At 43.4% G+C, this 19,362-nt stretch overlaps 1 protein-coding gene across 2 annotated transcripts; it reads right to left on the minus strand.

The window, feature by feature from the left end:
* Positions 1–1,629: 1,629 nt before the first annotated feature.
* CCNJ (cyclin J) lies at positions 1,630–19,293 on the minus strand. Of its 2 annotated transcripts, XM_053304902.1 has the most exons (6): positions 18,946–19,293; positions 18,031–18,158; positions 10,899–11,109; positions 4,580–4,879; positions 4,321–4,480; positions 1,630–2,772 (listed from the first exon to the last, which is right to left on the minus strand). In XM_053304902.1, exons 2-6 carry the CDS (start codon positions 18,097–18,099, stop codon positions 2,367–2,369), a joined length of 1,146 nt encoding a protein of 381 aa, XP_053160877.1. In that variant the 5' UTR covers positions 18,100–18,158; positions 18,946–19,293; the 3' UTR covers positions 1,630–2,366. The 2 variants fall into 2 exon arrangements, with proteins under 2 accessions (XP_053160877.1, XP_053160879.1); XM_053304904.1 differs by lacking the exon at positions 18,946–19,293 and having other exon boundaries at positions 18,031–18,372.
* Positions 19,294–19,362: the final 69 nt, after the last annotated feature.

Raw genomic sequence — 19,362 nt, forward strand, 5'->3', positions numbered from 1 at the left:
CATGGCACTCATCCGCATTCTTCTGTTGTGGATATTTCTCATGACCAGGAAACACACATTTTAATTCCTGTACTAGGAACTTCAAGTCGTGTGTGGATTCAGTGGAGGTTGACCAAGCCTGTACTTTAAAAAACAAACTGGAACTGGCTCACAGTGCATGTTCTATTTTCAATATAATGCTAAAAGTGTCAAACTCAAAAGGCTAAATAATAAATAAAAAAACCAAGAAACCCAATAGTATGTAGTGTATCCTTTTAACAATTAAGTCTAATGGCTTAAATACAAATAATACCCAATTATATGTAGGCTTTGTTGTTTTCACTAGGTACCCCTCCCCCCATTTCCAGTGTTAATTATTAGCTAATGTTTGTGCAGAGACCTACAACAGACTCCTCTGATGTATTAGTAACTCTTTACTGCTGTCTCTCACAGGAGGATGAAAGTGAAGCCGATATAAGAACTTTAGAAGTAACCTGCCGTTATTTCAAGTCATGGATTGCCACAGGACTGTACATTCAATATATTATTGAGGTAGTCAAATAATGATGAGTTTTATATATAGTATTGCAATCAGGTGAATATCTCTTTCAGCTGCATTCTTTAATCCTTCATCCCCAAATAGTGAAACCATCAGAAGTTACACTATATAGCAAGTTCCACACTTCCCCCCCTTTCCTATCAAGGAAAGCATTAAAGGGCTAAAATGGGCTTCGGAAACAAACAGCAAGGATATCCTACAGCATACAAGAGGTTCCCAAGATACTGTAGTGTTCCTTCCTTCTCTCCTGATTTCTGTCAAAGACACCCTCTGAAAATATATAGTATAAAATAAATTAGTAGTACAGAGGATTGCTTCTCCTCTAAATTAAAGAATATTTTCTTGCAGCATGTCCAGCTATAGTACAGCTGCTCAGATTAAGCAATGCCATTTTCCATGACATTCCAAGTGTTTTAGGATAGTCCCTTTTACCTGGGGAAAGTCTGACAGTCACAAAATTTCTATAGACCTATTTTCCACCCAGTTGCCAAACCCATTCCCAATATTATTTTGAAATACTTAAGATACTCCCAGACACAGGATTCTCTCCCCATCTATTCCCTCAGTGAATTCCTTCTCATATCTAGATCATACAGGCAATTAACTCCTTAATTTTGTAATTATAAGGATCTTATAATAAATAATAATTGCCCCCTATTTTACCCTCCCTGCTTAAGTAATTCTGTTTCTGGAAGGAGTTGAAGGTATGGATTTAACAGCTGGAGACGATCAAAATTCTGATAGCTATGTAATTAGCACCCCACATGATTGTGTGGTTCATATCATAAATATATATTTTTTGATTCACTACCAATATGAAAGTAGATCCAGCTGACAGATTTGGAGAAACAAGAAACCTAGCTGCCCTGGTATAACCTGAGAACTTCCATTCTTCTACTCTGTACATCTTGTAAGCATTTGAATGGTACCTTTTACCCCCTTAAGGAACCGGGAAGTCATACAATGAAAATTAGAACTATTTGGACTTCATTTGCATGAACTAGGAGAAATTGCAGACAATACTTCATTAGCTATAGTACAATATTGGTTCCACTTTAAAATAGTACATTATCCCCACCCCCCACCCCATTAGAAAACACTTTTGGATTAAGGGAGTTATCTGAATGAGTATATTAACTCCCTTTGGTATCTGCTGCTGTAGTTACCCTGAGCATAAGCAAACCCCAGATAACTACTTAAATGGTATACACCAGTATCACAGTAGTTTTTGATAATTCCCTGAGCTAGGATGACAATTTACCTCTGAATCATTCTGACAAAGAAGCAAGTATTTTGAAGTACAAAACATATAAAAATGTTAACCCAAGGACATAATACAAAACCTCATCCACAAGCATTGACGGAGAACCAAGTTGCTGAAGTACATAAAGTGTTCTCTCTTCTCTCCAAGATGGCTTTCCATCTTTTGGAGAAGCATGGCACTTAGTGGTCTTCAATGTCTTATTCAATACTGAACAGAAGAGGCATTTAGAAGCAGTGCTCTCTTCAAAGCCTCAGAGCATTCTTTTCTCATCATAGGAAGACAAACTTTAAATCAGTGCAGCTGCCTCTCTTCATCAGCTTTAAGGGAAGGTTTAAGTTGGACACATAGAACTTTTATGCACTAGGGGTGTATTTTCCATCACCCTCAGATAAAGATTTTTTTCAGTAGGCATATTCTCATATTTGCAGTTTCTTGACTAAGAAGCTGTAGGGGGAAAAGAAAGGTATTCCAACTATTTCCCTTCTGTTAAGAGGACTGAGGAGATTTACTGCCTTCCTCATTATTTGACACACAGCATACAGGGTTCTGCTGAATTTGTAGTTATCACCTCTCAAAACAGGGAGTAATACAAGGATATCGTCCAGCAATCTGGTAGCTTCGGTTGTAGGAAACACTTAAACATGGCTTAACTTCAATGGGTACAGCTAATGACACTGCAGCAGCAGTTTGTATATGACTTCGAGCCTGAACAGCACTCTGTAAACCAGCTGGGCAAGTCTGCACTGGATAAGACGACGTATGTCCAGATGATACAATCTGCTGACAGTTTTGCTGTGGCACTGTTTGATACTGTAGGGGAGTTGGATGTGCTTGAACATACTGAGGTATATGCTGCTGTAGATGTGTCTGTTGTGGAGGCTGGGTTGCTTGAAACAGACCATGTTGTGCAGCCTGAGAACCATGATGTCCTTTTTGTTTGTTGGCTTCTTTTACATCATTATCATGAGCACTAGAAAATAAAATTACAAGCTTAATTCATTCAGTCTTACAGAGAGACTGGGATCCAACATATAACACCCTGCCCTAGTGTACAGGTGGAAAGCATATCCAGGTGTGAATGAGAGGTGGACATGATTCCTTTCTGATAGCAACCATTGCACTTAATGTAGCATCACTCTGGGGGGTCTCCCATCCTTGTGGGAGATGGATGCTGCTACTAGAAAAGGAAGCACTACCTGCAGTACTTAGGGTCCCAGCAATAGCAGATTATAGAAGTGCTAGTGGCCCACATCCTGACAAATGAAGTTCATGTGCTTTGAGTGTCTGTGGGCACACAGTGGGAACCCTCTGGGAGCAACCCCAGTCCTCTAGCATGTAGACTGTTGCACCAGAGCTCTAATACTTCCAATCTTGCAGAGTGTTTTCAGAACTCAGGCAGTGCTCAGAAGTATTAGAGCTCCAGCACAACAGTGTGCATGCTGGAAGACTGGGGGAGCTCCCAAAGGGTTCCCACTGAGTGCCCGTAGACCCTTAAATCACACATGCTTTGTAAGCCAAGATGTCCAGCCAGTGTGGTGTAGTGGTTAGAGTGCTGGACTAGGACCGGGGAGACCCGAGTTCAAATCCCCATTCAGCCATGAAACTAGCTGGGTGACTCTGGGCCAGTCACTTCTCTCTCAGCCTAGCCTACTTCACAAGGTTGTTGTGAAAGAGAAACTCAAGTATGTAGTACACCACTCCGGGCTCCTTGGAGGAAGAGCGGGATATAAATGTAATAATAATAATAATAATAATAAATATTCTGTTCCACTGACATCTCATCTTAATAGATAATTTAACAGCAATTCATGCATTCATCAAACAATCTGACATTTTAAGTGAGACTCTGAAGAAGAAGCAGATCTTTTTTGAAAAAGGATGCAGTGTTGGAAGCAATGGCACTTGATTTCAAAGATTTAAAAATACTAGCCACAGAAATATTTGCACATTAAATATTGCACTTGGTTTGATTTTAATTTGACCAATGGAAACTGATCAAAGAAGCCTAAAGGGAAAAAAATCTATCCACAGTTTGGTTTGTATTCTTTCTTGTATAAAGTGTCCAGCGATTACGAAATTTTGAAATCCTTTTTGAATATGCTTAACTTTCCCCAGACTATACCCTAAGGCTGCAAAGCCTTGGTGAAGAAGTGAGGAATGTCTAATGTGTGTACCTTAGCCTAATAGAGTTAAAAGGTAAAAGTCTATCATAACTTGCACAAACTTAGGGCATAAGAGGGAGCTACCCCTCATGCAAACAAAACAAAAATCCCACCCAAAAAACCTTCTTTGACAATTACTGTGAAAGCATTTAGGACTAAAAGTGGATCAGGAGTCAAAAATAAAGAATGACGTTAACATGAAATGTTGACGCCAAACGGAATGACACAAATTTCTTCAAGACAGCCACAAGGCAAAAATGAAACCTTTGTGTATTAATTTCCCCCTCTACTGTGTCCTTAGTAAGATACACATATGCACACACACCACACACATTAGAAACCATTAAAAGACTTACATCAAAAGTCGTTCAATACATGGTACCAGGAAATCCCAAGAGTATGCGGTAAGACGATGGAGTCGTGCTGGCCATGTTGGAGAAAGACGCAAGATAATCCTTGAAGAAGCCACACACGCAGCAGCCACTAACGAAGGGGCATAATTTAAAAATGCATGATCTGGAGAGACATCGGAGGATCACGGTTAAGTCAAACACAGTATTAGCTGTGTAACTAAGTTAACTATGGGGTCTTTAGAACAAAGGCCTGAAAACGCACCTTGGAGGGAAACTTCCAAAAAGTAGTCAGCATATTTTGCCATATACAACTTTGTCTTTTCCAAGCAAACCATTGGCCATCCATCATGGAGGTCAGATTCGTGAACAGCAATGGAGAGATAATAGTCAATGAAGTGAGCAGCTGTTGGGAGGCAGAGGTTCCATTGAAAGGTTTCTAGCAATAGCAGCTCCATGTGTAGCAAGTTCTGTTTTGTTAATACCAGGTTCATGTTAGTCATACAACCCAAGCTGTTTAGCTGTTCCAGTTTAGGCACACTGTCTTCCTTCTCTTCAAATTTACCTTGGGGGAAATGAGAAGGTGAAATACTATTACAGCAATACTACATGATAAAAAAAAGAAGGTGCAGCTTGGGTCTTTCACACAGGCATCACATCTCTTACATAGAGTTCAATATGAAGGTTTTGGTTTTATTGTCAAACAAAATGTAAGATCAGTTAAACTGCTACCTTATCCTTAACAAAAGTTACTATGCCAGTGGTCTCTCAGAGCACCTTCTTGCAGGGAAAAGCCGAGGAAATGGAACAGATAACCCAGGAATGGCTGTGGCACCAGCTGGACTTCTTCCATGCGGTTGATTTATTTTCTATCAACAATACAGAATACATGCCTACAAAAGCTCTCTAGCTCTTGGTTTAAAATGAGAATTTAAATATAATGAACATTTTAAAATTACAAGAACCTTTCACATTCGAGAGACCTAGTGCTATTGATATTGTTTAAAATGGCTTAACAGTGGAGTTTTGATTTAGATAGATTTGATTTTTCACTTCAGAAAAATGTATTATGTTGCAAAGAGAGGAGATCTGGTCTTATGGTAGCAAGCATGACTTGTCCCCTTAGCTAAGCAGGGTCTGCCCTGGTTGCATATGAATGGGAGACTACATATGTGAGCACTGTAAGATATTCCCCTCAGGGGACGGAGCTGCTCTGGGAAGAGCAGAAGGTTTCAAGTTCCCTCCCTGGCTTCTCCAAGATAGGGCTGAGGGAGAGTCCAGCTCTTCGGCCCATTCAGGCCATCCCCCTCTGGCGTGGCAGCCATTTTGGAGGCTGCCGCACCTGGCAATTGGCCTCTGCATGATCTGGGCCACACAGAGGCCAATTGCACAGGCAAGGCAGCCTCCAAAATGGCTACCATGCCAGAGAGGGAAGGCCTGAAAGGGCCGAGGAGCTGGCTGAATGGCTAGTGGTGGCATAAAGGGAGGCCGGCGGAGGAGGAGGAACTTCCATAGACCCCCCCCACCGCCACCTCCAACAACTCCCCCAAAGGGGGTAAGTACAAAAAAAAGTTTGTTAACCCCCCTGGAGCGAACTGGGGGCGTGTTCGAGGGGGTGCTGGACCAGCTGGTTCTGTGCACACCTCTAGCCTGAAACTTTGGAGGAGCCACTGCCACTCTGTGTAGACAATATTGAGCTAGATAGACCAATGACTCAGTATATGGCAGCTTCCCATGTTCCTAAGTAATACCTTTTGGGATCTAATCTTCTAGGGGCCACAGTGGTTCAGTGGACCAAGAACTTGGATCTGAGGGATCAAAATGGGACCTTAAGATTAAACACATCTATCCTGCTTTTTGCATCGGAATGTCTTACAACAAAAAGTTAGAGAAAAACCAATAAAAACCAAAATCAGAAGCAAGACAGAATTCACTGAAAATACATTAAGGAATAGACAGAAAAGAAACAGCAATTGGAAGTCAAGAAACACCTGCTGAAATAGCACCTTCAGCCTCTACTGACAGCCTGTAGCCATGACTGCAGCCTTAGAGGTGTGTGTGGGGACCCTACAAGCACTCAGGCACCAAGAATAGAATGAAAGGGGTGTGTGTGTGTGTGTGTGTTTTGTTTTAAGAGGGCCTCTTCTTTTTGCTGCTGCTTGTGTGCATGATACACTCCCTCTGGATGGAAAAGGAAACAATGGAACCTATCCCCCACAGTGAAAGGGCAGGGGAGGAAGGTAAGCAGGACAGAGGGGTTTTTGACATGTCCAACAAAGTTCCGTAATGGTATCAGGGACTTCAGTCCGGGTTTTGACCATTGAAGGCTGCTTCTGTCATTGTGGAATTGCCTCTGACAATGCCAGAACAGAAGGCATGGTGGTTCGACATATATGTCAGACAGAGGCGTATCTAGGGAAAATAGCGCCTAGGGCAAGCACTGAAATTGCGCGCCCCTGTCCAAACATCTGACACCCATCTTTCAGATAACTTTACTATAATATCAGATGAAAAATATAAGTCAAGCTCGTTAATCTTTTAAAATTTCAAAAACTATTTAGCAGTGGATGTAGCCAGACCAAAAAATGCTGGAAAACTACAAATTTCAGTATGCTGGGGCTCATGAAATACCCAAATACTATGTGGAGGTGTACTTGGAAAACTAAACAGAAGTGCCTATCTGATTCTTTACTATGCATTGTAGCATCACTATTACATAAGTTTTAAAAATCAATGGAGAATTTGGCTTTTCCCAGATACTCTGAAAATAATTAAAGGATATGCAGAGTAAACTGTGTCACTGCTTGGAATATATTCTAGTATTTCAGAAAGATAGTTAAAATGAGAGAAAGAGAGCAAGAAACTCCCAGTGGGCCTTAATACTAAGGATTTCACACTGATTCAAAGACAAACTCACCATTAATAGCCATATTATTAAGACACCACATTTAACTCACTTATCACAAGAAGCAAAGTAAGAGCAACTGAATACAATCTTAGCTCATAAGCTTCAGCTCAGTATTCACAAGCCCTGATTCTCTGTACATAGTGCCAAACTGAATATGTGAACAGTGACTTATATTATATTAAATTAAATTAATTTTTTAAAAAACCTGTAGCCCCTTTGGGGCGCTTCCTATAGGCCGTGGGAGGGGGGCGTCTGCAAAGGTTACCCCTACCACCACTGGCCTCTAGGGCCTCACAGAGACCATTTGAGCATGTGCAGTGGCCATTTTTAAAAATATTTTTTTTAAATGGCCGCTGAAAACAAAATGGCCACAGTGCATGCTCAAATGGCCTCTGTGAGGCCTGGCATGGCCTAGGGCCTCACAGAGGCCATTTGAGCATGTGCAGTGGCCATTTTGGTTTTGGTGGCCTTTTTTTAAAAAAAAAATTAATTTTAGGAATTTGCGCCCCCCTTCAAGTGGCGCCCAGGGCATGTGCTCTGCCTGCCCTACCCTAGATATGCCCCTGATTTCAGATGAATACAACTGCACAGCCCTAATCATACGTCATGCAGCAAGGAGTTTTACAGGATGGGCGCCACCATGGAGAAAGTGCTCGCACATGTCACCACCAACCAAGCTTTGGAAAGCAATGGAACACAAAAGAGGGCCCTACTGGATGACCTTAAGGGGAGGGCAGATTCATATGGAGAGAGAGATGACCCGTAAGGTACTTTGATCTTAAACCATATAGGGCTTTAAAGGTAACAATCAGCATCTTGAATCATGCTCAGAAACCAACTGGCAACCAATGCAGCTGAAATAAGGGCAAGATGTTATAATGTCTAGAGTCTATTAACACCGTTGCAACTGCATTTTATACCAGCTGAATCTTTTGAAGAGTCTCAAAAGGTAGCTTACATTTTAAAAGATAATTGTAACAGTCACAATATATCCAAGGCATGGATGATCATGGCAGGTCTGAGGCAAGAATGGTAGTAGTTGGCAGACCAGGTGGTGCAGAGCAAGCTCTCTGGACCACAGCTACCACCTGGGTATCCAGAAACAAGGTCGGATCCAGGAAAATCCCAGATTGCATGCTCAATTCTTCAAGATGAATGCAACCCCATCCAGAAAAGGCCAATACATCATCAGCAAATTAGCAATCACCAGATCAGGGGACACTCTTACTTGTTGGATTTAATTTCACTTTACCTACATCCAGCCCTTCACTAACCCCAAACTGATTCAGGATGTCTATTGCAGCCTCAGCTGGTGCTAGTAAGTATATACAGAGCTAGGTGCCAGCTGCATATTGATGATTCCCAACCCCAAATCCCTGGATGACCTTCCCCAATGGTTTCATGTAGATGTTAAACAGCATGGGGCACAAGATTGAACCCTGCAGGACACCATCAGACAAAAGGTGCTGTGTTGGGCAGGAGTCTCCTGGCAACACCTTCTGGAGCCCTGCCTGTAAGGAAGGACCACAGTCACTGCAGAACAGTGCCTCTCAGATCAGGACTGCACAACTTTGGCCCTCCACCCATCATCCCTAGCAATAGTGGCCAAGAGTCAGATAATGGGAGTTGTAGTTGTTCAACAATAGCTGAAGAGCTGAAGTTGTGCAGCCATGCCCTAGACCCATCTCAGCCAGGTGATATGGAAGTGTTCTTTGTTTTTGTTTTTTTTAAAGAGGGGGGAGACGCTCCTCAGATGTCTCACTGTCATCTTTAATAGGCCCAACACATTTTGGATAAAATCCTTCTCTGCTTCTGTAGTTATGGTGAGGTTGGTTGGTTTTAGCCTCATGAAATGTTTTATTAAGTTGTGAAAGTGCCTTAGATAAAGGATGTTATCCAAAATGTGTTAGGCCTATGAAAAATGACAGTGAGACATCTGAGAGTCCCATTTTGTTTTTGTCTCCTTGGTGGGAACTCTACCCTTTTGTTTTTAATCTAAAAGGATACCATAGCTGACAGTACTGAAAGCTGCTTAGAGGTCCAGCAGAATCAATAGGAAGTCACTATCCTTGCCTAGGTTCTAGTATAGATCATCCACTAGGGCAACCAAGGCTGTTTCAGACCCAAAACCAGATCAGAAACTGGCCTGAAATGGGTCAAAGTAATTTGTCCCATCCAGGTGTGTCTTTGGAGCTGGATCACTGCTACACTCTAGCAACTTGCTCAAAAGTGGTAAATTGGATACAGACCATTAATTGCCCAACACATTGGGATCTAGGAAGGGTTTTACTGTTTTTGAAACAGAAAACACAACTGCCATTTATAATGAGGATGGTACCAACCCCTCTGTAAGGGGCCTTTCTGTAAGAAAGGCAGTAATCACTCTTCCACACTACTCAACCAGTCCCTTGCTGGAAGGTTTTACAAGCCAGGATGGGCAAGGGTCAAGGGCACACATGGAGAGCTTCTGACTTCCAAAGATACGGTCAATATCCTCAGGTTGTGCAAGCAGAAGAGAATCTATGATCACAGGACAAGCAGATATCAAGGGCAGAGATGCTCTTACCCCTGGACTTCGGGGCTGAAGTCCAGGGCGTCCACAGCCCCTGCCCCCCCATCCTCTTTAGTCTGTCCCAGGTGGTGTGGTCACCCAGCAGAGCATGATGATGCTTAATTTGTGTGTGGGGGGTGGGGTGGGCAGGCTCCAAAGGCTTTTAGGTCCAGGCTCCAAAATTACCTAGGTTCACCTCCAATCAAGGGTACCCCATCTGGGACTGTGGAAGTAGAGTCCAAGTCATGATGGGTGCGAGCAATTTTATCTGCCACCATTACAAAGATTCTAAACTCTTCCTTGGAATAGTAAGATGCATATTGCTACTTCTTTGTTGATTCTTGAAAATCTTCATAAGCCAATTCTGAAGTGCTCATTCTGAGATGTGTGTAGCAAAACACAGCTGTGCATGCTGCCCCGTGTCCCAAAAGAAGCACCTTTTAAAATTGGTGATTCTATTTAGCAGGGGGAAAGCAACTAACCCTATATATCCCCAGCACAACATCCCTCCAGTGGCTGTTGTTGGTGTCTATCATGTTTCTTTCTTTTCTTTTTTTTTACATTGTGAGCCCTTTGGGGACAGGGAGCCATTTTATTTAGATCTATGTAAACCACTATGGGAAGTTTTGTTGAAAAGCAGTATATAAATATTAGTCGTATTCATATTCATAAGCAGTGTCTGGACATTCCTGGCTGTTTGAATAGGTTTTTGAAGAAAATGCAGTATTTACACATACTAAAGCCCCACGCCATCCAGAAAGAGCCCACCAGTCAACTCTCTGTCAATGCAATGGTGGCAGAGAAATATATATATATATATATATTTGCTGCTATCACTTTTTCTGCTGCTACCCACAGAATAGTCTCTAAAATACGCTCTAGCCTATGTTCCATCAGACTTGGTATGAGTCAAGTGATATAGCACACTTTGTCTATAGCATGGGCAATTTCCTATCCCTGGGGGTCAACTGACTTGATAGGACCGCCAGCCATAGTGACAGAAAACTCCCTCAGAATTAAAACAATGACTGGGTTAATGTCTGCTTCCCCCAAAGTGAGGAACTAAACCACTCACTTGCTCAACTAAGCAATTTCAATTGGTTAAGCCTGTTGCATCATACTTACTCGCTAAAAGCAAGCAGGAAAGAGCAACCACATGTAGCTGTTGAATGGATATGTCGTAACGGTCCATAAAGAGGTCCAGTAGGTAAACAGCAAGATGTCGGGCAGCAGGACAGAGTCTGAAGCGATTGCTCACAATGGCAATCAGGTCTGCAAAATATCTTCTCAGATTTAACTGTGGAGACTGGCCTTTATAGGAGGGCAGCTTCAGCTCCTAAATGCAGAACAGATATGTTAGAAACAGAGCCACAACCACACGTACATTTGTACTGCTACATACGAGAGCTAAAGGAGTTTAGAGGTTGTGGTAGAGTCTAGAGGTTTATCCTCTCTGTTTGAAAGATAAGAACAGATATGTGCTGTACAAAGGTTAAGGATCTAGAAAGACTGAAGGCGCTCGCAGTGGTCCGAGTCTTATCTTGGCAACATAGTTGCTGTGCTTCTGCATGGTCAGGCACCATTTGAGACAGGGAGGAACCACATGGGTGGGGCAAGGTGCTGACATGGTTACTTCCAGAACCAACACCACACTTCCTTAGGGGACTTGTGTACATGCTACTGTGAGAGGTAAGCATGTCACCTGCCCATTTCAAACAGGTGCCATAGGACCATATGAGACAGACAGGGAAAAGGCAGCCATGCCAAGAAGTTAATGTGAGCACTGGCCTGTAGGCGTTGAGCCATTATAAACCTTGCTTCCAAAGCTTAAGTTAAGATAGCATGTCCACATTTTTTGCCAGAGGTGAATATGGCTGCTACAGTCTGAAATGAAAAACTTCCAACCTAAAAGGAAAACCTGAGAAACAGTATTCCAGGGGTCAACAACTTAGTTACAGAAAAAATAAAATTCCAAATGCTGGCTTTGGATGGTTTGAATACCATCCAGAGACTGCATCAATCGCACACTGCCACAGAATAACTTGCTTCAGCTGCCACAATCTAATTCCCTCCCTGCTGCAGCTATTTTAATTTCTTTTTAAAGGAGATCTGGCCACTAATCTCCTGCATCACATATAGTTTGGCCTTAATACATCTCACACCGACTTGACAGCACAACTTGACCTTTACCTTACATATCCCTAAAATATAGGGTTGACACCCTGAGATCACTTCTAACCCATGACAATATGGGGATAGTCAGTTTGAGATGTTTGTGTGCCTCTCCATATCACTGCCACTACCCCAGCATTACTTTAAGATTTAGATCTACAGTATTTATCACAGAGCTCCAAAAAAAAAAAAAAGTCAAAAATATGAAGACAGTATAAAAATTCTACTAATACTCTGATACAGAAACATACTTCTACACCATACGAGCATCTGGAAAATCCACTATATGAACTTCCATGACTTTAGTGAGATTGCATATGTTAATTTTCACCACATCCCTATGGTGTAAAGGATTGGTTTATTTCCAGTTTACAGCTGTGAAGCCCCGGGGAATAGTAAGATAGACAGTTAACCAAGACATCAGTTCTAATCAGACACATACAATGTAATGTCTGAATAGGACTTGTGATCGCCAAAGCCCTTTGGATAACATAGGTGTATCACAATTCAAGACACTTTCACTAGTCATACCATAAGGGTGGGATATTCTGATGATTTCTTCCTATCACAGTGTGACTTTGGCATTCACCTTATTATAGAACTATTAGCTGAAGAGCTCAGTACATTTATTCCTTGGCCATTACATTTTCTGCATTATTTTTTTAAAAAACCTCTTCCATGGAATGTTAATTGCGGGGTCCACACATGCCGGACTCTTCTAGAGAAGGGGAAAAAACCCCTTAATTCCTTGGTTTCCTACTGCATACTGTATACATGTGATGAGGCAGGGACAAATGGCAGGGTAGTTTCTATTGAGCTCTGTAGCACATGATTGGAAACATGAGAACTGCCTCTTCACTTCTGTGGAATCACTCAAATGACTGACAGTAGCCAGCAAACTGGAAGCATATCCCTCAACCAAGAGGTATTTCTTATGCAAAGGGATTCAGTGCTACTTTTCTGACTATCAGTAATTAAAGCAGCAGTCACCCTTGGTTTGCAGGAGACTGATGCTTTAGCTGCTTACAAATGTGGAAGTGCCTTAAGAGCACATTAGAACTAGGAATCAACAATGCCATCCAGAAATCCAGTGGGCATATTCCATTATGTCAGTAATTAAGGAAGTTTACTTACATACAATTCTGCAGTTTATATAGTTTGAATTCAGTTTGGAACTCAAAGCTATGTACACAGAGTTCCCAGAAGGCCTGTCATTCAGCCACTGATCAGATCCTGAGCTGCTTGGCTTCAGCAAGGTTTCTATATCATGTGCCTTCAGACCATTGTGCCTTCAGACCACTGGACATGGCTAGAACCATAGCAAGCCACATTTTATCTACTTGTGCTATCATGTCCAAACAAGAAAGTTTAGGGCAACTATTCAGACTTCTAGTGAGGTCACTGGATATAAAGCAGCTTTAGTTCCAGTAATGTTTTTCTTTAATGGTGCCAAATAAATAATTGCCTCCAAAGGAAAATATTAAACATGGGCCTGGGTCTATGCATGCAGACTGAGGCAGTAGAATGGACTGCACCACTCGAGACTGTAAGTACAATGCCATTTTTGCATGCTCTGTGAGAACTCCTTGCAAGTAGAAAACTAGCACTGTAGGGAGACCAATTCTAGCTCAGCTTTCTCTCCGCTGAGCTAGTTTTCCATTTGCAGGGAGTTATGCACATGTTCTGAATGTTCCCCTGTGCAATTCCTCCACCTGCAGCTTGAAGTGGGTTCATTCCCCCAGCTCAGACACTTCCACCTCATTCTGCTGCATGTTTAAACCCATCCATAATAGTCTCAGCAAGGATTGTATTATGGATACACTTGAAACAGACATATGGACCCAAATGAGACTGGTTTCGGATGCTATGGGCACTTGATTTCATGGCCAAGCCAATGGCATGCAAACATGCTGGAGGAAAAAAAAGCAAAGAAATTGGTAACATGAGGGGGGAAAATGCTTAGCCCATTTTATTTAGAGATCAAGTAACATTCTGTCTGTACTTTATTTAACTTGTGTATTTTTCAAAGTGCTGATACTATGCTTCCAACACTCCAATTGCACCATAAATCACCTACTTATGAAACAGTTGCCAACAGTCCCAAATGGTGTACTTTTTCAATCATTTTTACAACAGTCCCAAACTAATAAACAGGTCTGGACAAAAATCAAAGGTATGTGTTGGCCCACGTACTAAATCTTTGATGTTGGTGCCTAGGGATTTGAACTTATTTCACAGTTCTCCTGAATACTTTATCACTTGTGCTAAGTAATCAACATCCGAAGTCTGGTAATACCATTTTTTTCTTAAAGGACCAACCAAAATGATGCAAAGTCACAAGCAGAAGGCCTTCAAAGTCTCCAGAATCCTCCATCAGGCTGGGTGTCAACTAAAGCAACAAGAGAGGGGAGGATGAAAAGAAGCTGGGGATTATTTGGGATTTATTCCATGCTGCCACCCCGCTTCACTTTTTGCTTTGCTTAACATCCAGCCTGATGAAGAGTTCTGGAGAACTCAGAAGCTTGCTGCTTATGGCTTTGCACCATTTTGTTTGGTGCTTATAAAGGCATGACCAAGTCTGGCTTTTGGATTTTTAATAATGGATTAAAACTATCACCTCCGATTTTAGGGACGTCTAGTTTAGCTGCAAGGTAAAGTCCAGCACTTTTCAAATGTGATTTTGGTTTTTAAAAAGACAAATTTCAGTCAGAGGAAAAACATCTGTATAGAAGAGCAGGGACTTGCCTATTTAGTCCCTTTAGAGAGTTCTTCTTTGTAGTTAAGTAATGGCCATATCACAGATATCAGAGTAGTCTCATGGATTAGAATCCAAAAACCAGACAGGCCAATTTATTACCACCAGAAAGGAAGCAGTTAACAAAATCAAAAGTAAAACCCCCAAAGAATGGCATGGGTTCAGTTTACAGCCAAGAATGATTTAAAGTGGAACAGATCCAATATTTCAGGGATGTTGTTGGATAGTCTATTAGGACATGCTTCACTGAGGTATCTTTAAAGGTTATGTTGGAATAGAAAAAGGCATGGAAAGCTGGTGAAAGGGCAAAGAATGCAAGTATTTAATTGACAGCCCAGTCCACAAACCACAGGTACTTAGAAGATTCTATGTAAGGGGTTCTCAAACTTGAGTAGCCAGATGTTGTTGGACTACAACTCTCACCAGCTCCATGATGGGAGTTGTAGTCCAACATCTGAGGACCCAGGTTTGACAATGTGAACCTTTCCACACCTATATGGAAATTCACTGGTTTAATTTCAGTAGAACTGTCACCCCAATTGTCAATAGGATTGAATGGGATAAGTTGAAAGGAATTGGGCTTTCTAACAAAGCGTATGTTCTGTAGGTGGGCAATTCAATGTTTGAGGGAAACATATTTCAAAGAAAGTCAACTCTTTAACAATGTTGTGCAAACCAGTTTTTGGGGTTTTTTGGTAGTCGATTAATAAAAACATTAGTGCACTCACAAGAGTATTTTCACTTGGACACACAACATTTTCTTTTGCTATGAATGCCCAGAAATTATTGAAGGCTACAGTCCTTGGTATACTTATACGGAATTCAGCAGAGTTTACATTTAAGCAAAAATGTTTAGGATCATACCAAAAGCTACACATTTTCCATTTTGACAGAAAAAGCCCCAAATGCATACCTGAAAGATGTCGCAAAGACACCTGTCTATTTGCCAATAGCATTCATTCCAGTCCAGTATCCTGCCAGGAATTGACAATTACCTGAAGTTTGGACCAATGGTAATAACTGCTAGGAGAGCATGTGTAGAGGCAACTACATACAGAGTAAAGGAACTGGTGGCAAGTGTATGGGAAGAGAGCTGGTCTTGTGGTAGCAAGCATGACTTGTCCCCTTAAGCTAAGTGGGCTCCACCCTGGTTGCATATGAAAAGGAGACTAGAAGTGTGAGCGCTGTAAGATATTCCCCTTAGGGGATGGAGCCACTCGAGCATCTAGGCTCCAGGTTCCTTCCCTGGCATCTCCAAGATAGGGCTGAGAGAGATTCCTGCCTGCAACCTTGGAGAAGCCACTGCCAGTCTGTGTAGACAATACTGAGCGAGATGGACCTATGGCCTGACTCAGTATATCGCAGCTTCCTGTGTTCATACAGTGTACAGAATTGAATCAATACATGGCGATATTAACTAGCAGTTTTAGTAAAAATGGCTACGGTTTTTCTGGCAGGGTTCATGTGCCTTTAACAGGAAGGACTTAAACTGGTGCCACTTGCTTCATCACTACACCATGGTGATAAAGCAGCTGTACCTGTTGAATTTCTATCCATCATATAGAAGCAGAGAAACCCTGCCAGAAACAGGTAGCAACCCTAAATTCTAGAACAGACAACATTTATACTGGCAGAAAAGCAACTCAAATGTCCACCCCAGAGATAAAAACAATGGTTTAAAATCTCCCAGTCATTTGTAAAAAGATGGGCTTTGGTGAAGCAACAACTGTTTTCACACTGTTCTTCTGAATAAGGCGGCTGCATTTTTATCACAGTCTGCCTCCGGAGAAGGAGACAAAGAGCCTTAAGTGGGGCCAGAAATTTCTGACTAGGCTCTATAGCACTAGCCAGCTGTCCAACGTCCCTTTAACAACCACGACCCTGCCTCTCCCACAGTTGTTCTTATGGCACAGTAACCCACTAACATTTTAATCATTCTTTATGAACTTCAGCCACACTCCCATGAAACTGTTGACTAACAGCCCTGTTAAGCAGTCTGGGGCTTCCACTTAGCTCAGCAGGCTCAAGGGCAAGTCCACAGAATTGCCCTGAGGGAATGTTTCATGTAAAGAAAGATAATTTTTTTGGGGGGGGCATGGGATGATTCTAAAGTAAGGAGCAGACAGCAGATCAAGACCTGTTTAAGCTATGAGCTATGTGGGGGAAGATGGAGCCCCACATCTCCCAAACTCTGAATGGTAGAGCTAAATATATATCTCTGTGTGTGTTTAAATGAAGAAGAAGGAGGAATCGAAGTTGTTCTGGGAGTAGAAGTTTTTATGAACGTGACCCTGGACAAAGAAGATGAAACATAACATTGATCACATGAGGCAGGAGGAGTCTGAATAAACTCCTTCAAGATAACAGAATACAGTCACCTCTTATTTCACAGGTGCTGGAAAACACTTTACATAAAACAGCTGATTCCACCACCCTTCCTTTCAGGAGGAGGGGAAAAAGTCCTGTTTCCCCAGCCTCCCAGAAGCAAAGGTTGCAGTTTCAAATGCCTACACATATCTCAAAATGGTTACCATGATTCAAACAGCTAAATTTAGCTTCAGAAGATCCAAGTTCAAGTTCTACCTCTGCCAAGAAGGTAACCACTGTGTGACTTAAGCCACTTGTGCAGACTGAACATTTGTTTGAGCTTATTTCAGTCCTGATCCTAGGCACAGTTAGGAGCAGTTATGCATATTGAAATAAATGGACCCTTCAGATCAGCTAGCTCTACATAGCACTGTAGCCTTTGCTGTCTTAAGCTTGATCCTCTGAAAGGGGTGGGGTGTAATTTATTGTAACTAACTTTGCCTCCACTGAACTTCAGTGAGGCGTAAGTACAACCAACTTTCATTGCATTAGGATCCTAGAAACAAGTTCTGTGGAATACGACTTCCTAGTGAACATACCTAGGATGTCAGCCTCTGCCTCAGTTTCCCCACTTGCAAACGGGAAGAACAGTGACTTGACTCTGAGGCTTGTTGTGAGAATGACTGGAAAAGCAAGGCTGGAAGTGAAAGAAGCTCCAACACAAGGCATGGTCATTTTGCCTGCTAAAAGGGTGTGGGACAAAAAGCGCAGTAATTCGCCTTGTCCTTTGATGTGCAAGGGAACGGGAGACAGACAGAAAGTTCATGCAGCTGTTTCTCCCCTCCCTTCAAAAGGCCAGGGCTCAGACTGCCACTCAAAAACCACAGCAACCTCGACTCCTCCCGGCAGCCCCGATCTACCCTCTCCCAGCAGCAGCACATACGTCCTGATGTGGGAAATGAACGCGGGGGAAAGCGCCTTGGCGGTGGCCGGTGAACGATCGTCCCCCCTGGGCCGAGTTACCTTGTAGCGCAGCGCTTGGTGGATGTCGGCAGCCAGCTGTCCTTTCCACCACTGCCCCTCTAGCTCCATGGGACGGGGTGAGGCGGCAGGGAATCAGCAGGGGGCGGCAGCAGCGACAGCACCGAAGCCTGCACAGAAAGAACGGAAGCAGCGCCCGCTCAGAACAGCTCATCGCCCGGTTTAAACCCCTTTGACTTTCAGCCGGCGGCGAGGACGGGCCGCAGCAGTTCTCTCGTGGCCGCCGCGGTGCGCCCTCAGTTACAAGCAATCAGTCATTCCCCATCCTCCCTAGTCTTGCACGCACCACCAACTGCACGCCCAGATCCCACCCCTCCAGGGAGGGAGGCCGACTGAGCTGTATTTGGGGCCACACAGCTGATACCACTCACTGCATGTTAAGAAGTGGGGCGTGGGGGGCGTGGGGAGGGGGAGAAGAGAATCAGGCTGGAGAAAAGGCTGCGGAGCGAAATCTTGCTCAGAGAATGCGGTATCGATCTCCCGTCGGATTCCCCCGGTGGGACCAGAGAAGCCGCTGGCGATTAATTAAAGAGCCCTTCCAGCACCTCGGATCAGAAGAAAGACAGGCCTCCTCTCTTCCGAGCCTGGAGAATGGCTTCTTGACAAGGGCGCCCAGTCCAGATCCACCCCCAAAAGGGGTGCTGCAGCAGCAGCGTGGAGTGAGGGTCCCCTCCCACCCAAGACCGCCCCGCAGCAACTACCAACTTCTCCCCCTCTTTGCTGCAAAGAAAGAAGGAAAGAGAAGGGAGAGCTGCGGTGGCGGCGGCAGCAGCCGCAGCAACAGCTTCAGCGCCAGAAGAAGCCACACAACAAAGGGCTTGACACGCTTCCTGTGTCTGGGGTTGTCTCCGGACAACAACTTCTCCCCCAGCTCGGCTCAGCGCCTCTTTCACTTACCCGGAGTTTGCAGCTCCACTTGGGATTCACAGCCCTGGGGCCAGGAGACGCACTTGAGGCATCTCCGCGGGCATCTCAGTCTAAGCAAGAGGACAGCATCCCTCGGGAGCTCAACTCTGCCATCACCATCGGGCTGAGCAGTTCCTTTTGCCCATTGTTAAAGGGCTAAGCAGGCAAGTCTGTATACAAAGACAGGGAGCCAGACACATGCGGTCGCGCCTCTGCCAATCTACTCTCGTCTTACAACTCCTCACAGCCCGTGATCTCCAATCAGTACACAGCATCCAAAGGGGCACCCACTTCATTACCCTGCTGCTGCCATATGCGAGGAAGTTTTGGGCCAATTGAATTGCCGTAGCCGCTCAGACTTAAAAGAAAAAGGCGGAGGAGGTCGGGGGGAGGCCACGTGACCCAGTT

This window comes from Hemicordylus capensis, chromosome 3, assembly GCF_027244095.1.
Source record: "Hemicordylus capensis ecotype Gifberg chromosome 3, rHemCap1.1.pri, whole genome shotgun sequence".
NCBI lineage: Eukaryota > Metazoa > Chordata > Lepidosauria > Squamata > Cordylidae > Hemicordylus > Hemicordylus capensis.